This window comes from Cervus canadensis, chromosome 4 (genome assembly GCF_019320065.1).
Source record: "Cervus canadensis isolate Bull #8, Minnesota chromosome 4, ASM1932006v1, whole genome shotgun sequence".
NCBI lineage: Eukaryota > Metazoa > Chordata > Mammalia > Artiodactyla > Cervidae > Cervus > Cervus canadensis.
In genome coordinates, this window is record NC_057389.1 from 101,359,530 (window position 1) to 101,377,562 (window position 18,033).

Consider the following 18,033-nt stretch of genomic DNA (forward strand, 5'->3'; position numbering starts at 1 on the left):
TGCAGTGCGTGGGCTCCTCATTGGGGGGGCTTCTCTTGTTTCTGAGGACAGGCTCTGTGGGCTTCAGTGATCGTGGCACATGGGCTCAGTTGTTGCGTGTCTGGGCCTCTAGAGCACAGGCTCAGTAGTTGTGGTGCACAGGCTTAGCTTCTCTGAGGCATGTGGGATCTTCCTGGACCGGAGATTGAACCCACATCTCCTGCATCGGCAGGTGGATTCTTTACCACTGAGCCACCAGGGAAGCCCTCACTTCCTGTACTTATGAAGTGGGCTTGTGGTGAGCTTGCAACTGGGTTATTATCAGCCGGGCTGAAAGGCTGTGGTCTCCATGATCATTTGTCATGTGTCTTTGTCTTCCAGGCTAAATGGCGGCGCCTGGCAGAGGGCTCGGAGGTCTCCCTTGACATGTTTGAGCATGTCAGCCTCATGACCCTGGACAGTCTTCAGAAATGTGTCTTCAGCTACAATAGCAACTGCCAGGAGTGAGTATGGCCTCCCTAGGGAGCAGAGAGCCAGCTGCTTCAGGGGCAAGGTGACGAGAGGAGAAAGAAAACTCTTAGCTTTTAGGCATTCCTAGGCTGTTGGTGCTCTGCCAACGACAGGCTGTGTGGTTCTGGGAAACTGACATCACCTCTCTGAGCCTGCTTCCTTATCCCCAAAACGCACATCTCCATCTGGTCCTCATAGTCATCGTAGGGGAACTAAATGAGATAATATGAGTCAATGGCTTGGCACACAGTAGATGCTCAGTGAGTGCTAAGTTTCATTCATTCTTCCATGAAAAGTATGCAGTCTTTGGAAAGAGTCCCTCCCCACACTTTCTGAGCCTCAGTTTTCTGTTTGTAAAATAAGAATGACAGTCCCTGACCTGAGAGATGCTTAAAGGTTAAAATGATGTAGCACTGCCCTGGCACCCAGTAGATGATGAGTGGATATTTGTTGAGTGAATAAGTAAAATGACTATTGCCCTGGTTGCTCATTCATTCATTCACCAAATGTTTGTTGTGCCCCCTACTATGTGCCTGGCACTATGCTAGCTATGGGGGATATGGTGATGAGCACTGACTCTCAGTTCCTTGGAGCTTCTAGTCCAAGTGGGGATATAAGGAATAAGGGACATAACGACTGTCAAGTTTATAGCACATAGTAGGTCCTCAACAACAAGCTGCTGACTCTGTTACTCTGGGCCTTGTAGTGGTATTGTTTCAGTTAGGTAAGGTGGAGATGGCCTTCATAATTAATTCATTACTTGATCCAAAAAATATATATTGAGTGCCTGCTATGTCCCAGCTCTAGAGCAGAACACAGTGGTCAACAACACAGACAAGGAACTTACATTTTAGTGGGAAGAGGGGCAGTAACCATGAACAAATAAACAAGAAAACGGCAGTTGGTGATAAATGCATGAAAACAACAAGCACACTTAAGAACTGAGGACAGCTCTTGGCAGCTCTGCCCTTTGCAATTTAGTTTTTCTTTTTTTCAAAATAACAACTCTACCGAGATGTAGTTGATAGACCATACAATTTACCCATTTAAATTATACAACCAATGGCTTTTAGTCTACTCACAGAATTGTGCACCCTTCACCGTAATTGATTTTAGAATATTTTCACTGAGAAGAAACCCTGTATCATTGTATTATTCTTTCATCCCCCACTTCCCACCTGCCCTCCAGACCATAGGCAATTACTAATCTTCCCTATGTCTCTGTAGATTTGTCTTTTATGGAAATTTCATGTATATTTCCATAAAATTCATGTAGACACATAATTTCATGTCTGGTTTCTTTCAGTAAATATATTGTTTCCAGATTCACCCATGTTGTAGTTGAATTATCAATAATTAATTTTAAAAATTGTTGAATAACATTCCATTTACCATATAATGTGGCTCAGCGGTAAAGAATCCATCTTCAGTGCAGGAAATACAGAAGATGTGGGTTCGATTCCTGGGTCAGGAAGATCCTCTGGAGAAGGAAATGGCAACCCACTCTAATATTCTTGCCTGGAAAATCCCAAGGACAGAGAAGCCTGGCGGGGTGTAGTCCATGGGGTTGCAAAGAGTCAGATACGACTGAGCGGTTAAATGGCAGTACAATATAACACCACGTTTTGCTTATCAAAGCATCTGTTGAAAGACATTAGGGTTATTTCCATTTTGGGGCTATTATGAACAATGCTGCTATAAATATTTGTGTACAAGTTTCTGTGTGAATATTTTAAATTCTCTTGGGTACATACCTAATCACAGAATTACTGGTCTTTATGATAATTCTTTGTTTAATCTTTTTTGGAACGGCCTAACTTTTCCCCAAAATTGGTTGCGGCATTTTACATTCCTACCAGCAGTATGTGCAGGCTCCAGTCTCTCTACACCCTCAGCAACACTTGTTATTATCTATCTTTTTAATTATTGCCATCTGAGTTGGGGTTAAGTGGTATTTCATTGTAGTTTTTATTTGCATTTTCCTAATGGATAATGTGTTGGAGAAGACTCTTGAGAGTCCCCTGGTCTGCAATGAGATCCAACCAGTCCATCCTAAAGGAGATCAGTCCTGGGTGTTCATTGGAAGGACTGATGCTGAGGCTGAAACTCCAATACTTTGGCCACCTCATGTGAAGAGCTGACTCATTCGAAAGGACCCTGATGCTGGGAAAGATTGAGGGCAGGAGGAGAAGGGGACGACAGAGGATGAGATGGTTGGATGGCATCACCGACTCGATGGACATGGGTTTGGGTGGACTCTGGGAGCTGGTGATGGACAGGGAGGCCTGGTGGGCTGTGGTTCATGGTGTCACAAAGAGCTGGACACAACTGAGCAAATGAACTGAACTGAACTGAATGGATGATGGTCAATTTTCCTAATGGTTAGATAGCATCACCAACTCAATGGACATGAATCTGAGCAAACTCCAGGAGACAGCGAAGCCTGGCGTGCTGCAGTCCACAGGGTCACAAAGAATCAGACACAACTTATCGCCTGAAAACAACAGTAATGGCTAATACTCTTAAGCATCTTTTCATGTGCTTATGGACCAGCTGTATGTCTTCTTTGGAGAAATGTCTTTTCATACTCCTTGCCCATTTTAAAGTTAGGTTATTTGTCTTTTATATTACTGAGTTTTTATTTATCTATTTGGCTGTGCTAGGTCTAAGTCGCAGCACACAGAATCTTTGGTCTTCATTGTGGCATGCAGAACCTTTCAGTCGTGACATGTGAACTCTTAGTCATGGCATGTGGGAGCCAGTTCCCAACCAGAAATCAAGCCTGAGCCTCCTGCAATGGGAGGGCAGAGTCTTAGCCATGGGACCACAGGGAAGTTCTTATTATTGACTTTTTAAGAGTGCTCTGCATATTTTAGATACAAGCTCCTCATCAGATACATGATTTGCAAACATTTTCTCCCACACTGTGGATTGTAGACATTTAATTTTAGTGATGCTTCATTTATATGGAAGTCCTCATTTCTCTTTGGGCCTGTTTTAAAATGTGCCTAGAATTTAGTTTTATTCAGGTTATGGTGAGGACTACAGATGAGGAAGCAATTGCCATTGAAAAGATAGTTTGCTACTTATCATTTCCAAGAAGGGGGTGGTGGTGTGCCACAAGACACAAGGCTAACCGGAGAAGCACCAGGAGGAAGCATGCAGAAACATTGTCAGGGGGCCTTCTATGGGAAGGAATGGGAAAGGCAGGGTATGCAGGCTTAGGACTGGGTAGTTTTTTTTTTTTTCTTCCAAGTTTTTTAAAAAGTTTGTTTATAGGTGAGATGAGTCTTTGATGTGGGCTCTTGGTTACTGCGTGTGGGCTTGCTTTAGTTGCCGTGAGCAGAAGCCACTCTCTTCTGAGTTGCAGCGGTGTGTGGGCTTCTCATTGAGGTGTGTTTTCTTGTTGCAGCTCACAGGCTCTAGACAGCAGGCTTCAGTAGTTGTGGCACAGGCCCTTAGTTGCCCTGAGGCATGTAGGATCCTGGGCCAGGGATCCAACCTGTGTCCCCTGCATTGGCAGGCAAATTCTTAACCACTGAACCACCAGGGAAGTCCTAGGGTTGGATAGTTTGAATAATTTAACCTGGCTCTGGGGCAGAGAGGTGCCCCAAGCTATCCAGTGCCTGGCCCTGGGATAATTAAGGTAGGGGTATAGTGGTTCAGCCCAATAATGTTTGGAGTATGGACTCTGGATTGGTTGGTTTGCAAAAGAAGGGCATGCTCCTAGGTGAGTCATTTGCTGCCTCTGAGGAACAGCTAGTCCTGGGAGGGGTGGTATCTGTCCAGTCAGTGAGGCTCCAGATGGAAGGACATCCAGAATACAAGGAAATGGACTTTCCTGGTGGTCCAGAGGTTAAGAGTCCACCTGCCAATGCAGGGGTTCAATCTCTGGTCTGGAAATTAAGAGCCCCACAGGCCTTGGAGCAACAAAGCCTCTGTGCTACAACTACTGAGCTGGTGGGCCTAGAGCCTGTTCTCTGCAACAAGCGAAGCCACCACAGTGAGAAGCCTGTGCACTTCAATGAAGAGTAGCTCCCTGCTTGTCACAATTAGACAAAGTCGGCATGCAGCACTTAAGACCTAGTGCAGGCAAACAAACAAACAAACAAGGAAATAAGAAAATAAAATTAATTCAGGGCTGCTCTTTGTCACCTGGGAGCTTCCCAGGTGACTCAGTGGTAAAGAACCCATCTGCCAATGCAGGAGACATGGGTTCGATCCCTGAGTTGGGAGGATCTCCCAGAGAAGGAAATGGCAACCCACTCCAGTACTCTTGCCTGGAGAATCCCAAGGACAGATGAGCCCATGGGGTCACAAAAAGCCGGACACAACTTAGCAACTGAGCAACAACTCCGTCACCTGCCCATTGAGAGAGGGAGCTTGTCTGAGGGCCGATGCTCAGGTCCCTTTTTCTCCCTGGTAGGAAGATGAGTGATTACATCTCGGCCATCATTGAGCTGAGTGCCCTGGTGGTCCGGCGCCAGTACCGCCTGCATCACTACCTCGATTTCATCTACTACCGCACGGCTGATGGGCGGCGCTTCCGGCAGGCCTGCGACATCGTGCACAGCTTCACCACAGAGGTCATCCAGGAGCGGCGGCGGGCGCTACGCCAGCAGGGGGCTGAGGCCTGGTTTCAGGCCAGGCAGGGCAAGACGTTGGACTTCATTGACGTGCTGCTCCTGGCCAAGGTGAGACGGGGACCCTGGAGGGTGGGCTCTTGCTTGGGACAGTTTCCTCTTGAGTTGCCACAACTGTGGGAAATCCAAACTAAGGTGGATCTCAGGTGGCGTTAGTGGTAAAACATCTGCCTGCAGTGCAGGAGATGCAAGAGACACAGGATCGATTCCTGAGTCAGGAAGATCCCCTGGAGAAGGAAATGGCAGCTCACTCCAGTATTCTTGCCTGGGACATCCCACGGACAGAGGAACCTGGTGGGCTACAGTCCATGGGGTCGCAAAGAGTTGGGCGTGACCGAGTGCACACTCATACAGTGTGGATCTAGAATGTATGCAGATATAGGACACGTGAGACTGTATTCATTTGCTAGATCTGCAATGGGGCTTTCCAGGTGGTGCAGAGGTAAAGAATCTGCCTGCCAGTGCAGGAGACACAAGAGCTGCAGGTTTGATCCCTGGGTTAGAAAGATCCCTTGGAGAAAGGAATAGCTACTCTCTCCAGTATTCTTGCCTGGAAAATTCCATGGACAGAGGAGTGGTGGGCTACAGTCCATAGGGTTGCAAAGAGTCAGACATGACTGAGCAACTGAGCACAGATTTGCCATAAAAAAAGCACCATTGATACTGGGTGGTTTATTTATTTACTTATAGCATTTAAAGTGTTATTTTATTTATTTTTTTGGCTGATCTTTGTTGCTGTGTGCAGGCTTTCTCTAGCTGTGGTGAGTAGGGGCTACTCTACATTGCCACGCACAGGCTTCTCCTTGTGGTGGCTTCTCTTGCCTCAGAGCACAGGCTCTAAGTGGGAGGGCTTCAGTAGTTGCTGCCTGTGGGCTCAGTAGTTTTGGCACACAGGCTTAGCTGATCCAGAGCATGTGGGATCTTCCAGGAACAGGGATTGAATTGTCCCCTAACTGGCAGGTAGATGCATATCCAATGGACCACCAGGGAAGTCCCAACACTGGGAGGTTAAATGGCAGAAGTCAGCCTTCTCAGTCTGGAGGTTAGAACTCTGAGATCACAGTCATGGCAGGGTTGGTTTCTTCTGAGGCCTGTCTCCTTGGCTTGTAGTTGGCTGTCTTCACCTGTGTCTTCACATGGTCTCTCCTCTGTATGTGTCTGTCCTCAGCTCTTCTTATAAGGACACCAGTCACACTGGATTAAGGCCCACACTGATGACCTCATTGTAACTTAATTACCTCTGCAAAAGCCTTATCTCCAGATAAGGTTACATTTTGCAGTTAGGATTTTAACTCATGGGTTCTGGAGTGGGGGTGGGGAGGGACACAATTCAGCCCATGGCACTAAGACAGACCTTGGAGAAATGGGACACTTGCAGAGATAGGTGGTCACCTGTTTGTGATGCTTCTGTGGAGTTTCTGGGCAGCGCCTGGCTTTTGGATTCAGACGGTCCTGGATGCTAGTTCTAGCTCTACCACTTCATGGATATTTGACCTTAGTCTTCCCTCTGAGCCTCAGTTTCCTCATTTACAACATGACGATCATAAGATCTGATTGTGAGATTTTGTCAGGCCTCCGGCAGGATGCTTGGTGATGAGAACTGCCGAGGAAATGCAAACTTCCTTCTTCCTCTCACTTTTGGCTCTCTTTCCCTCTTTCTTGGACAAGTTGCATATCTCTGTCTGCTTGGGCTTCCCTGATGGTCAGATGGTAAGGAATCCGCCTGCAATGCAGAAGACCTGGGTTCGATCCCTGGGTCAGGAAGATACCCTGGAGAAGGGAATGGCAACCCACTCCAGTATTTTTGCTTGGAGAATTCCATGGACAGAGGAGCCTGGCAGACTACAGTCCATGGGGTGGCAAAGAGTCAAGACATGACTGAGTGGCTAACACACACACACCTGCCTGGAATCCTTTCCCTTGCAGCTTGACTTAAGAGAAAGAGGTGGGTGTCTTTAAAAAAAATATTCATTTATTTACTTATTTATTTATTTGGCTGCGCTGGGTCTTAGTTGCAGCATGTGAGATCTCTTTAAACATTTTATTTATTGATTTTTGGCTGTGCTGCGTCTTTGTTGCTGCTCAGGGTTTCTCGAGTTGCAGCAGCTGGGGGTTCCTCTTTGTTTTGGTGTGTAGGCTTCTCATTGCGGTGGCATCTCTTGTTGCAGAGCATGGGCTCTAGGCATGTGGGCTCAGTAGCTGTGGTACATGGGCTGAGTTGCTCCCCGGCATGTGGGATCTTCTGGGACCAGGGATTGAGTCCGTGACACCTGCATTGGCAGGCATATTCTTAACCACTGGGCCACCAAGGAAGTCCTGAAGTGGGTGTCTTAACTTTGGAAGAACTCCTAGGTTGTGGCAGGTGAGACAAAATGAGCTGAGTAGTCTATTGCCCATTCCAGGATGAAGATGGAAAGGAACTCTCAGATGAGGACATCCGAGCTGAGGCAGACACCTTCATGTTTGAGGGTGAGGATGTGGGGTGAGGCTAGGGAAGGATGGGAAAGGGCCCCATTGTCTGAGGACAGCGTCTCTTACCTTCAGGCAGCCTCCATTTAGGCTCCTCATCTGCCTACAGGTCATGACACAACATCTAGTGGGCTATCCTGGGTACTGTTCAACTTGGCCAAGTATCCAGAGTACCAGGAGAAGTGCCGAGAAGAGATCCAGGAAGTCATGAAAGGCCGGGAGCTGGAGGAACTGGAGTGGTCAGTCTCGGGTCCTGGGGATGTTGGGGGCAGGTTGAGTTTAGAGCCTTGAGTATTAATCTCTCTACCACTTACTGTCTGTCTAACCTTAGACAAGTCACTTAAACTCCTTGAATTTAAGTTTCTTCAACTGTAAAGTGGGGATGACAGTAATGCATAGGCATTCTTCATAGTGCAGGAATTCTTAGTTGGGAGTGTCTTAGTCAGCAATGGTTGCAATAATGCTGTGTAACAAACAGTTCCCAAGCTCAGTGGTTTGCAGCAAGCATTTATTTGTTGTCTGCACATATTTTTTTGCTCTCATCTACATATTTCTCTTATTACTGCTGAGCTTCACTGAGTTGAATAAGTTTGTTTCCAAGCTGAGGTTTGAATTCAGATCTGTCCTACAGGTCTCTTCATTCTCCCTGGACCAGCAGCCATACTGGACACGGTCCTCTCAAGGCATTGTAACATTCTATTAGCTAAAGCTTATCACTGGGCTGATCCCAACATGAGTGGGGTGGGACATATACTCCATCCATCCGAGCCAAAGGTACTCAGAATCGCATGGTAAAGGGCATGGTGCATAATTCCAATGTAGTGGGGAAGTGTAAGAATCAGGAATAATAATCTAGTTTACTTCAGATGTGTGTTGTGTGGAGCTGATTCTGGGTGATACAAAGAAAACACAGCATTATGCAGCATCAAACAACTAGAAAGCTCCTTTTGGTTCATTATCAGTCATTGGGATTGTGACCTCAGGGAGACACTTTCAGTTGATGCCATCTTACGCTGATGCCCTCTTACATTGATGCCATCCTACACCTTGCTAATCCTTGCTCATCTGCCTTGTTAAGGAAGGGAGAAGATGCCTCAGGCTCTGAGAATAGGCAGGAGGTGGTATCTAGCCAGAATTCAATACCTCTCTTCTGTTGTCCCAGTGGTGTTTATATTTATGGATCTCTTTATACCAGGGATGCCATTTGCCCTTTGTGGTAGCAGCATAAAATTTCTTTGAAAGATAGCCTGTTAGTGTAGAGAAAACAACCTAATCAGGAACAGTTATAATTAATCTAATGTTGGGCCCTGAAGTCCAAAGGAAAAAAATTAATATAGTAAAAGGAGATGATGTGCGGGTTTATAAATACTGAAGTTGATCCATTCAGGCTGGTAAATCGCAGCTACTCCAGGTCTCTATGTTTGTCCTGGCACATCCCTGGGGTGCCCCTGACCTCCACACAATTCATCAGTTAGAGAATTAATGCTGGGCTCAAAGACATCCAGCCAGCGCTGCTCTGATTGGTCAGGGGGCAGATATTTTATCTGTTGAGGATTAGAGGTGTGTGTAGGACATAACTGCAAATGCCTGAAGTTGGGTGAAGTCTGAAATCCTGGACTGGTTTTCTGCAGTTGCTCCTAATAGCCTATGCACATGTGTGTGTGTGTCTAGGGGAGGTGGTGACACCATGGCCAGGCCTCTAGTCACCCACTGTTCCGCATTCCCCAGGGATGACCTGACCCAACTGCCCTTCACCACTATGTGCATCAAGGAGAGCCTCCGCCAGTTCCCACCTGTGACCCTGATCTCCCGCCGCTGCACGGAGGACATCAAGCTCCCAGATGGACGCATCATCCCCAAAGGTGCCCCCTTTGTGCTCCCTGTTGCTGGCTTGCTCTGTTGCCTGCAGGGGTCTGGCCATGCCTGCCCCAGGTGCATTATCCTTGTAGGCAATTTATAGCCTGTTGCTTCTGGGGGTGGTGAGGAGATCCAGTTGTGTGTGTATATTGGAGAGAGAGAGGTGGGTGGATCCAAGCAGAAAGGAAGGAGTAGGTATGATGGGGTGGGCCCTGTGAGAGTGTAGGTAGAGAAGGATTGGCTTCATTCTGTTGCCAGATATCCCCTGGAGACTAGGTCCTGTCCTGGGTGAGGCTGGGCATCCAGTGAAGCCTCATCCCCAGGTCCAAGCCTTGAGTACCACCCAGTCTAGGGAAGATACAGCAGGGCACGGATGTTCCCAGTCACGTGGGGTGAGGGATGGGCTACAGGGAGGGACGGGGACTGGAGCAGCCCCAGATAAGGAGCGATGACTGTATCTGGCGTGGAATGCAGGGAGAGCTGCCTGGAAGAGGGAACATGAGAGGTGAGTCTTGGGAAATGAAAGAGAGAACATGTTTATGGAGCAGAGCCTCAGGGTACAGATAGTGAAAGAACTTGAATGCATGGTTGAGGTACTTGAACTTGATCCTCGGGGTAATAGGGAGCCATGGGAGGTATTTGAGCTATGGAGGAGCAATGTCAGATGTGTGAGTGAGAAAGATCTTGTGTGGCCAGGATGACAGCTAGGATGAAGGCTATGGGGACCTCTAATGGAGAAGCAAGGCAGTGGATGGTGAAGAAGTTTTTAAGGACGGATGGGCAGGAAAGGGTGGCAGATGGCTTGTGGGAATTGCATGGCTCTGGAGAGAGCTGGGGGAGGGGTAGGTCTCCAGAGGAGGTCCTGGTTTCCCTCATTTCCAATGACCCCACTCACCCTTCCCCTCCCCACAGGAATCATCTGCCTGGTTAGCATCTATGGGACCCACTATAACCCTGCAGTGTGGCCTGACTCCAAGGTGAGCTCCTGCCCCAACCCTCCCTTCTCTCATCTTCTTCCTCCTAAGACCTTGGTCAGCAAGGCCTCCCCTCTTCTCCTCCCCAAGGAGCCAGATGGTACGGCTAAGTGCAGGGCTTGAGTACTTCCCCTCGCCCCATTTATTCACCCATTCACTGTTAATTTATTATATCTACAAATTTTTTTTTTTTTTTTTTTACTTTTTGACTGCACTGTGTGGCATGTGGGCTTTTAGTTTTCTGATCAGGGATTGAGCCCACGCTCCCTGCAGTGGAAGCGTGGAGTCCTAACCACTGGACCGCCAGGGTTCAGTTCAGTTCAGTCACTCAGTTGTGTCTGACTCTTTGCGACCCCATGGGCTGCAGCACACCAGGCTTCCCTGTCCATCACCAGCTCCTGGAGCTTATTCAAACTCATGTCTATCAAATTGGTGATGCCATCCAACCATCTCATCCTCTGTCGTCCCCTTCTCCTCCTGCCTTCAATCTTTCTCAGCATTGGGGTCTTTTCTAATGAGTCAGCTCTTTGCATTAGGTGGCCAAAGTATTGGAGCTTTAGCATCGGTCCTTCCAATGAATATTCAGGATTGATTTCCTTTAGGATTGACTGGTTGGATCTCCTTGCAGTCCAAGGGACTCTCAAGAGTCTCCTCCAACACCACAGTTCAAAAGCATCAATTCTTCAGTGCTCAGCTTTCTTTATTGTCCAACTCTCACATCCATACATGACTACTGGAAAAACCATAGCTTTGACTAGACAGGCCTTTGTTGGCAAAGTAATGTCTCTGCTTTTTGATGTGCAGTCTAGGTTGGTCATAGCTTTTCTTCCAAGGAGCAAGCATCTTTTAATCTCAAGGCTACAGTCACCATCTGCAGTGATTTTGGAGTCCAAGACTGCCAGGGAAACCCCAACAAATCTTTATTGAGCATCTACTGTGTATGGGGCACTGAGGGCCCTCCGGGGCACTCTGTCTTTGCTCTCACAGAGCAGACAGTGAAGTGAGGAGGAAGAAAATAAGCAAATAAATAAGATCATTTTGAACTGTGATACATACACAAGGGAAACAAAAACTGACCTGGGTTGGGGGAGAGCAGTTTAGCTCACACAGTGAGGAAAGTCCATACCAAAGAAGAGATGGGTGAGCTAAAACTGAAAATGTTTACACTTTAAAGTGTGAGGAACAGGGAAAACTGTGTCCCATGTGGAGGAAACTGCCAGTGCAAAGGTCCTGTGGTGGAAATGGAAAGGAGGAGGGTGTGGCTGAACCTCTTGGTCCAGTTGGTCTGGCCCCCAGAGGGAGGGGGGCCACGCTGGGACGGCCAGAACCAGGCCCCCTTAACTTCCCCCCAATCTACTTCTGCCTAGGTGTACAATCCCTATCGCTTTGATCCAGACAACCCACAGCAGCGCTCCCCATTGGCTTATGTGCCCTTTTCTGCAGGACCCAGGTAACTTTTATTTCCCCCAATCCAAATGAAGTGTAGGAGGAACATCAAGGCCAGTGGAAGGTCAGGGATGTGCCTGTTAGGGGCAGAAACCATTGGGGGTGTCCTGTCCACCAACCTGGTACCCTTTTTGTGCCCTCAATACATCAGGAAGCCCCCAAATCAGACCCTTTTATATCATCCAGGGTATCAGATATCTACTCTATGCCAAGCCCTGAGTTCTGGGCTCATGTGCTCTTAATGGCTCTATGATGCCTTTGTCCGTGAGTTGAAGCTCCCAGTGTGTGTTAGTCGTTTAGTCATGTCCAACTCTCTGTGACCCCATGCACTGTAGCGCGCCAGGCTCCTCTATCCATGGGATTCTCCAGGCAAGAATACTGGAGCGGGTTGCTATGCCCTCCTCCAAGGGAACTTCCTAACCCAGGGATCGAACCCAGATCTCCAGCATTGCAGGCAGCTTATTTACTGTCTGAGCTACCCGGGAAACACTGAGGCTCCGAGGGGGAGGTCATTTCACCCCATCCCGGGGACCCCGCTCACACAGCGGCTGAGCCTGAGCCCCCTGTCCTCCTTCCACCAGGAACTGCATCGGACAGAGCTTCGCCATGGCTGAGATGCGCGTGGCCGTGGCGCTAACGCTGCTGCGCTTCCGCCTGAGCGTGGACCGAACGCGCAAGGTGCGGCGGAAGCCCGAGCTCATTCTGCGCACGGAAAACGGCATCTGGCTCAAGGTGGAGCCGCTGCCTCCGCGGGCCTGAAGGTCGGCGCACCCCTGCTGATCCCGGGGGCCCAAGCCCCGCCCAGAGAGGCCTAGGTCCCGCCCCCGAGGGCCCAGGCCCCACCCCCAAGAGCCTGAGGGCATAGACCACGCCCCCGGAAGTCAGGCTCAGCTACTGGGGGACCGGACTCCTCCCGTTAAGCAGCCTGATGGTGCAGGTCACACCCACTCAAGGCAAGGTTCTGCCTCTGAAGGGTCTGATCCCGCCCCTTGAGGTCGAGATCCCGCCCCCTTGAGGGCCAGTTGCCGCCCTCTTGTTTGAGGGACCTGGATTGGCCACGTTTCCTTGGGCTCAGGCCCCTCCCCAGCATCTCTCGAATTCCGACGTTCAGGCCCCGCCTACTGAACCTTCCGAGGACCAAGGATAGATACCTTAGGCCTCTAGGCTACAAGCTCAGTCTACCTCAGACCTCGGCTGGCTTTTAAATTGAAGACTTGAAAACTGGAGCCTGAGATCAGAACCCTGAACTCGAACATCACCTTCTTGAGGCCCCCAGCTCACATGGATGAACTCCAGAGCCTGCATCCCAGGGCCCAGGAAGTTTGTTGTTGACTTGTAAACCCAGACTCTCCCTCTCAAGCCCAGGATGTTTGTTGTTGACTTGTAAGCCCAGACTCTCCCTCTCAAGCCCCTTCCTTCTTCCCTTGCTCAAAACCCCTTTGGCAAGTGTCCTGAATTTTGTAGAATATAAGCAAAGGATGCAGACAGCTCCCATCACCCACTCCCTTGCCAGATCAGATCCTTACACCTGGATTCCAGCAAGGAATTGAGGGGTCCTGGACAGCTGGGAAGTTGTGGGCTAGGAGGCTGGGAAGCCATTTGTCTTCGGACATAAACTTGGGCTTTTGGGGACAGTTTGTGCATTCGTTTATTTCAACATGTGCATGTGTGTAAGTTTCTTCAGTGGTGTCCGACTCTTTGCGACCCTATGGATTGTAGCCCGCCAGGCTCCTTTGTTCATGGGATTCTCCAGACAAAAATAACCGGAGTGGATTGCCATGCCCTCCTCCAGGGGATCTTCCCAATCCAGGGATCAAAACCCTTTTGTCCCCTGCATTGGCAGATGCGTTCTTTACCATTAGTGCCACCTGGGAAGCCCGTTATTTCAACATACTGCTTAGTAAGTGTCCAATGGCACTGGGCTGGTAGCACACCACCAGGCAAATCCCTGCTCTCAGGAGGATGGAGGACATGTGTTGGACAAATAATTCCATGGGTAACTGTATTTACAACCTGTGACAAGTGCTGCAAAAGAGAGGCTTTGGTGCTGGCCAAGCATAGCAGGGGATGGAGGGTGGCTCAAGGAGAGCTACTCTGATGCTGAAGCTGGAGTAGAAGTTGAATGTCGAGAGGGGAGTGAAGTGCATTCCAGGAAGCAAGAACAGCATCTGCAAATGTCCTGGGGTGGGAGAGTGTGGTGTGCTCATGGAACTCACAAAGGGAGTAGGGTGGCTGGATCTGGGGAGTGGGGCTGGAATGGAGGAAGGGTGGGCAGGGCCCAACAGTGCAGGGTCTTTGGGCCATGTCACAGTACAGGTTTTATGCAGAAGATGTGTGTGTATTTGTGCACGCGCGCTAAGTTGCTTCAGTTGTGTCTGACACTTTGGAACCCCATGGACTGGAGCCGACCAGACTCCCCTCTCCATGGGATTCTCCAGAATACTGGAGCGGGTTGCCATTTCCTACTCCAGGGGATCTTCCTGACCCGGGGATTGAACCCAAGTCTCTTGTGCCTCCTGCACTGGCAAGCAGATTCTTTACTACTGCACCACCTCCTGTAGAGGTGGGACGATGACAGTGACTACAATAATCATGTTAATTCATCGCATATTTTTTTGAGCATCTGCTGTGAGCCAGGGAGTGTTTGAGTCCTTGCATCACTGACATTTTGGTGGTGGTGGTAGTGGGGGAAACAGAAGACAGTTGATAAACAAGCAAATAAATAAGTAAATTCACACAACCTTGGAGGTCACTGTATGGATTTTGAGTTTCACTGTGACAGAAATTGGGAGCCGTGGAGGGTTCTGAGCAAAAGAGGGACAAGGTTTGTCTTACAGGGACTTCCATGGTGGTCTAGTGGCTAAGACTGCTCCATGCTCCTAATGCAGGGACACAGGTTTGATTCCTGGTCAGGGAACTAGATAGCATGTGCCACAACGAAGAGTTCACAGGTTGCAACTAGAGATTCTGCATGCCAGAAAACAGAAGTTTGAAGATTCCACATGCTGCAACTAAGACCTGGAGCAGCCAAGTAAATAAACAAATATTAAAAAAAATGTTATCTGACAGTTGCGGGTTGCTATGTTGAATAGAGACTGTGGCGAGGATGGGATGAAGGAAATCGGATTGGTTCTGGGAGGGGGTGAGGTGGGGTGGTGAGATGATGGGGGCTCTGCCCAAGCTGGGGGCTGTAGAGGCGACTAGTGGTGGTTGGATTATGATGAGAAATGATTGTTTCATGATGGTCATACTGGCAGGTCTGCAGATAAATGGAATGTGGGGTTTGGGAGAATGGGACAACACCAGGTTTGGGTCTGTGGTGGTTTAGTCACCAAGTTGTGTCCGACTCTCTGTGACCCCATGCACTGTAGCCCACCAGGATCCTCTGTCCATGGAATTTTCGAGGCAAGACTACTGGAGTGGGTTGCCATTTCCTTCTCCAAGGGATCTTCCAGACCCAGGAATCGAACCCAGGTCTCCTGCATTGCAGGTGTATTCCTGCATTGCAGGTGGATTCTTTACCAACTGAGCTACGAGGGAAGACCAGGTTTGGGTCTGAGCACCTGGAAAGATGGAAATGCTATCAATTGAGATGGAGAATCCCAAATGGAGTGTGGTGATTTTTTTTTCGGGGGGGGGGCAAATGAGGGAGGTGGTTTGAGATCAGCATGTTTGTTTGGGCCGGGGTAGTTGGAGAAGGCAACCTGGCTGTTGGATAGATGGGTTCTAAATCTGGACGAGTCCAGGGCTGGTGATGTACATCTGGGGAGGCTCAGTGTTTAGATGTTGTTTAAAAAGCCTCAGGGCGAGGAGGGATCCCTTGGTGTGTGTGTGTGCCCGTGTACACACTGTGAGCTTGTGAGTACAGGAAGGAGGGGCTCAAGGACCAAGCCTCCAGTGTCTCCAAATTAATAATGAGGTATAAATCGACTGAATACTTCTTGTGTGCCCTTCCCAGATATTTTCACTTAATTCTCAAGGGTACTTTTACTCTCTCTCTTTTTGGGCTTCCTAGGTGGCTCAGTGGTAAAGAATCGGCCTGCCAAGCAGGAGACGCGGGTTGGATCCCTGGGTCGGAAAGATTCCCCTAGAGGAGGAACCGGCAACCCACTCCAGTATTCTTGCCTGGGAAATTTCATGGACAGAGGAGCCTGGCTGATTACAATCCATGGGATCACAAAAGAGTCGCAGGCAATTTAGTAGCAGAGCACATACGCACAATCTCGTTTCACGGAGGTGGAAACTTGAGTTCCCCAGAATGAAATGACTCGCCCCGAATCATACAACGATGTCCTTGGGACCTTAGAGGGGGCCCGGAGTCGTTTTCTACCCTATGCTTCGGGCTCCTGGTCCTAGCGGGGTCTCTAGCCCCTCTTTGCCTGGAAAGGAGTGTGCTAGGGAATGGGGTGGGGTTGGGGGCATGGAGGAGCGGAGGCAAACCTGGCAAGCAGATCCTGGGGCGCCCTCAGGTGGCGTAAAGTGGGGTCGTTGATCGGAATCCCGTGTCAGAGGCTCCTCGCAGTCTAAGCGGGGAACTTGGGATTCCCGGCCTTGCAGCGGTCACTCGGCTTTGATGGTGCTCCGTCTTCCACATCCTTGTTCAGGCTGAGGGTCTCCAGGCACACATCATTCCCTAAATATCGCAGCGACATCTTTCGCCCCACCCTTTCGCTTGCAACCTTGTCATCCGCCGGCAAAGATAACTTGGCCTTGGGAGGCAAGAGGTGTGGGTTCAAACCCCAGCTCTGCCCCCTCCTAGCAGTGGGCTTTGGCGCAGGACTGCCCCTCTCTGCTGCTCCGTTCTCTCTTATCGTGTGGATTTTACAGGCTCATCATCCTTGTAATTAATGCAGATTGACTTTCCGCTCCGGGCTGTGGATGGTGAATGAAAGAGACAAGGAGGAGGGGAAAGAGACCAGGTCCCTGAGACGCAGGTGCACCCGTGTGTGAGATTCTTAAGGCCTGGTGCTGTCCACTAGTTGCTTTTAGATCTCTTTCCTCTCCTGAGTGTGTCGGAGGCTCCCTCTGCTGGACGGTTCGGGAACAACAGGCTCTAAGGCGTCCAGTCTCCACCAGTTTAGTGTGTGAGCGTGAGTGCACGCGAGGTCGTGTGTGACTTGGTATGTTAGGGCGCATTTGAGTGACTATGCGAGCATCCATGTGACTGTGTGCAAGTATGTGAGTGTGTGTACGTGTGTAAGAGTCAAAATGTGTGCACAGTGTGTGATTGTGTGCTGTGTGAGATTGTGGGTGCTTGCACCCATGTGTGCATGTGTGTGGATGGGTGTGTTGGGAATGACTGCAACTGTTCACATCAGGCTGGGCTTATCACAGGAGCTACTGTCCAAACTTCCCTCAGGCAGGACATTCTGGAGAAATAATGCCTTTGGAAGCAGCCCTAAGGAAGGACTGGAGGGGGGGGGGGTACATGTTCTCTGCTGTCTCCCAGAGGGACTGTGCCCCAGGAACTCATAGTGTAAGCTTCCTTGATAAAGCATCCTTTACCTGCTGGCTTCTCTTTTCTGCCTCACTTCCCCATTGTCTTACTGGCATTTTCTAGAATCACCTCCCAAAGAAACAACTTACAGTTGAATTTTTGTCTCAAGGTCACTTCCAAATAAAAAATTTTCACTTGAATCTTTACATCAGTGTTAAATTCTGGAGAGCCCAAATTAAGACACATATATGGGTTTGCTTCTCCAATTCCCATGTGAGTGTTAGTTGCTCAGTTGTGTCTGACTCTTTGGGACCCCATGGACTGTAGCCCACCAGGCTCCTCTGTCCTTGGGATTCTCTAGGCAAGGATTCTGGAGTGGGTTGCCATTCCCTTCAACAGGGGATCTTCCTGATCCAGGAATCCAACCCTGATCTCCCTCACTGCAGGTGGAGTCTTTACCATCTGTAGACCTAATCTTATGCCTCTTTGTACCAAGAAGGAAGTGAGACTCAGAGAAGGCAAGTCACTTGTTCAAGGTCACACAGCTGGAGATCAGGCAAAGGTGGACATCGACCATGTGCTGTCTGACCCCAAGCCCAGTGCTTTCTCCCCTCTGGGAGTCTCCTCCTTGATAAGGGCTCGGGGAGTAAATGAGGTGAAGGTTGTAAACAGCTGGTAGGTCACTGATGTGTGTATTGGATGGACCCAAAGCTCTTGC

At 49.2% G+C, this 18,033-nt stretch overlaps 1 protein-coding gene across 1 annotated transcript in view; it reads left to right on the plus strand.

Annotated features, from left to right (window-relative positions):
- Positions 1–13,557, plus strand: part of LOC122440649 (cytochrome P450 4F22) — a 36,776-nt gene extending 23,219 nt beyond the window's left edge. The window contains exons 6-13 of the mRNA XM_043467149.1: positions 361–482; positions 4,916–5,183; positions 7,535–7,601; positions 7,711–7,840; positions 9,330–9,463; positions 10,371–10,435; positions 11,800–11,882; positions 12,460–13,557. Of these exons, the coding sequence (XP_043323084.1) occupies positions 361–482; positions 4,916–5,183; positions 7,535–7,601; positions 7,711–7,840; positions 9,330–9,463; positions 10,371–10,435; positions 11,800–11,882; positions 12,460–12,637 (1,047 nt within the window). The 3' untranslated portion in view covers positions 12,638–13,557. The remainder of the gene's footprint in view (positions 1–360; positions 483–4,915; positions 5,184–7,534; positions 7,602–7,710; positions 7,841–9,329; positions 9,464–10,370; positions 10,436–11,799; positions 11,883–12,459) is intronic.
- The last annotated feature ends 4,476 nt before the right edge of the window (positions 13,558–18,033 follow it).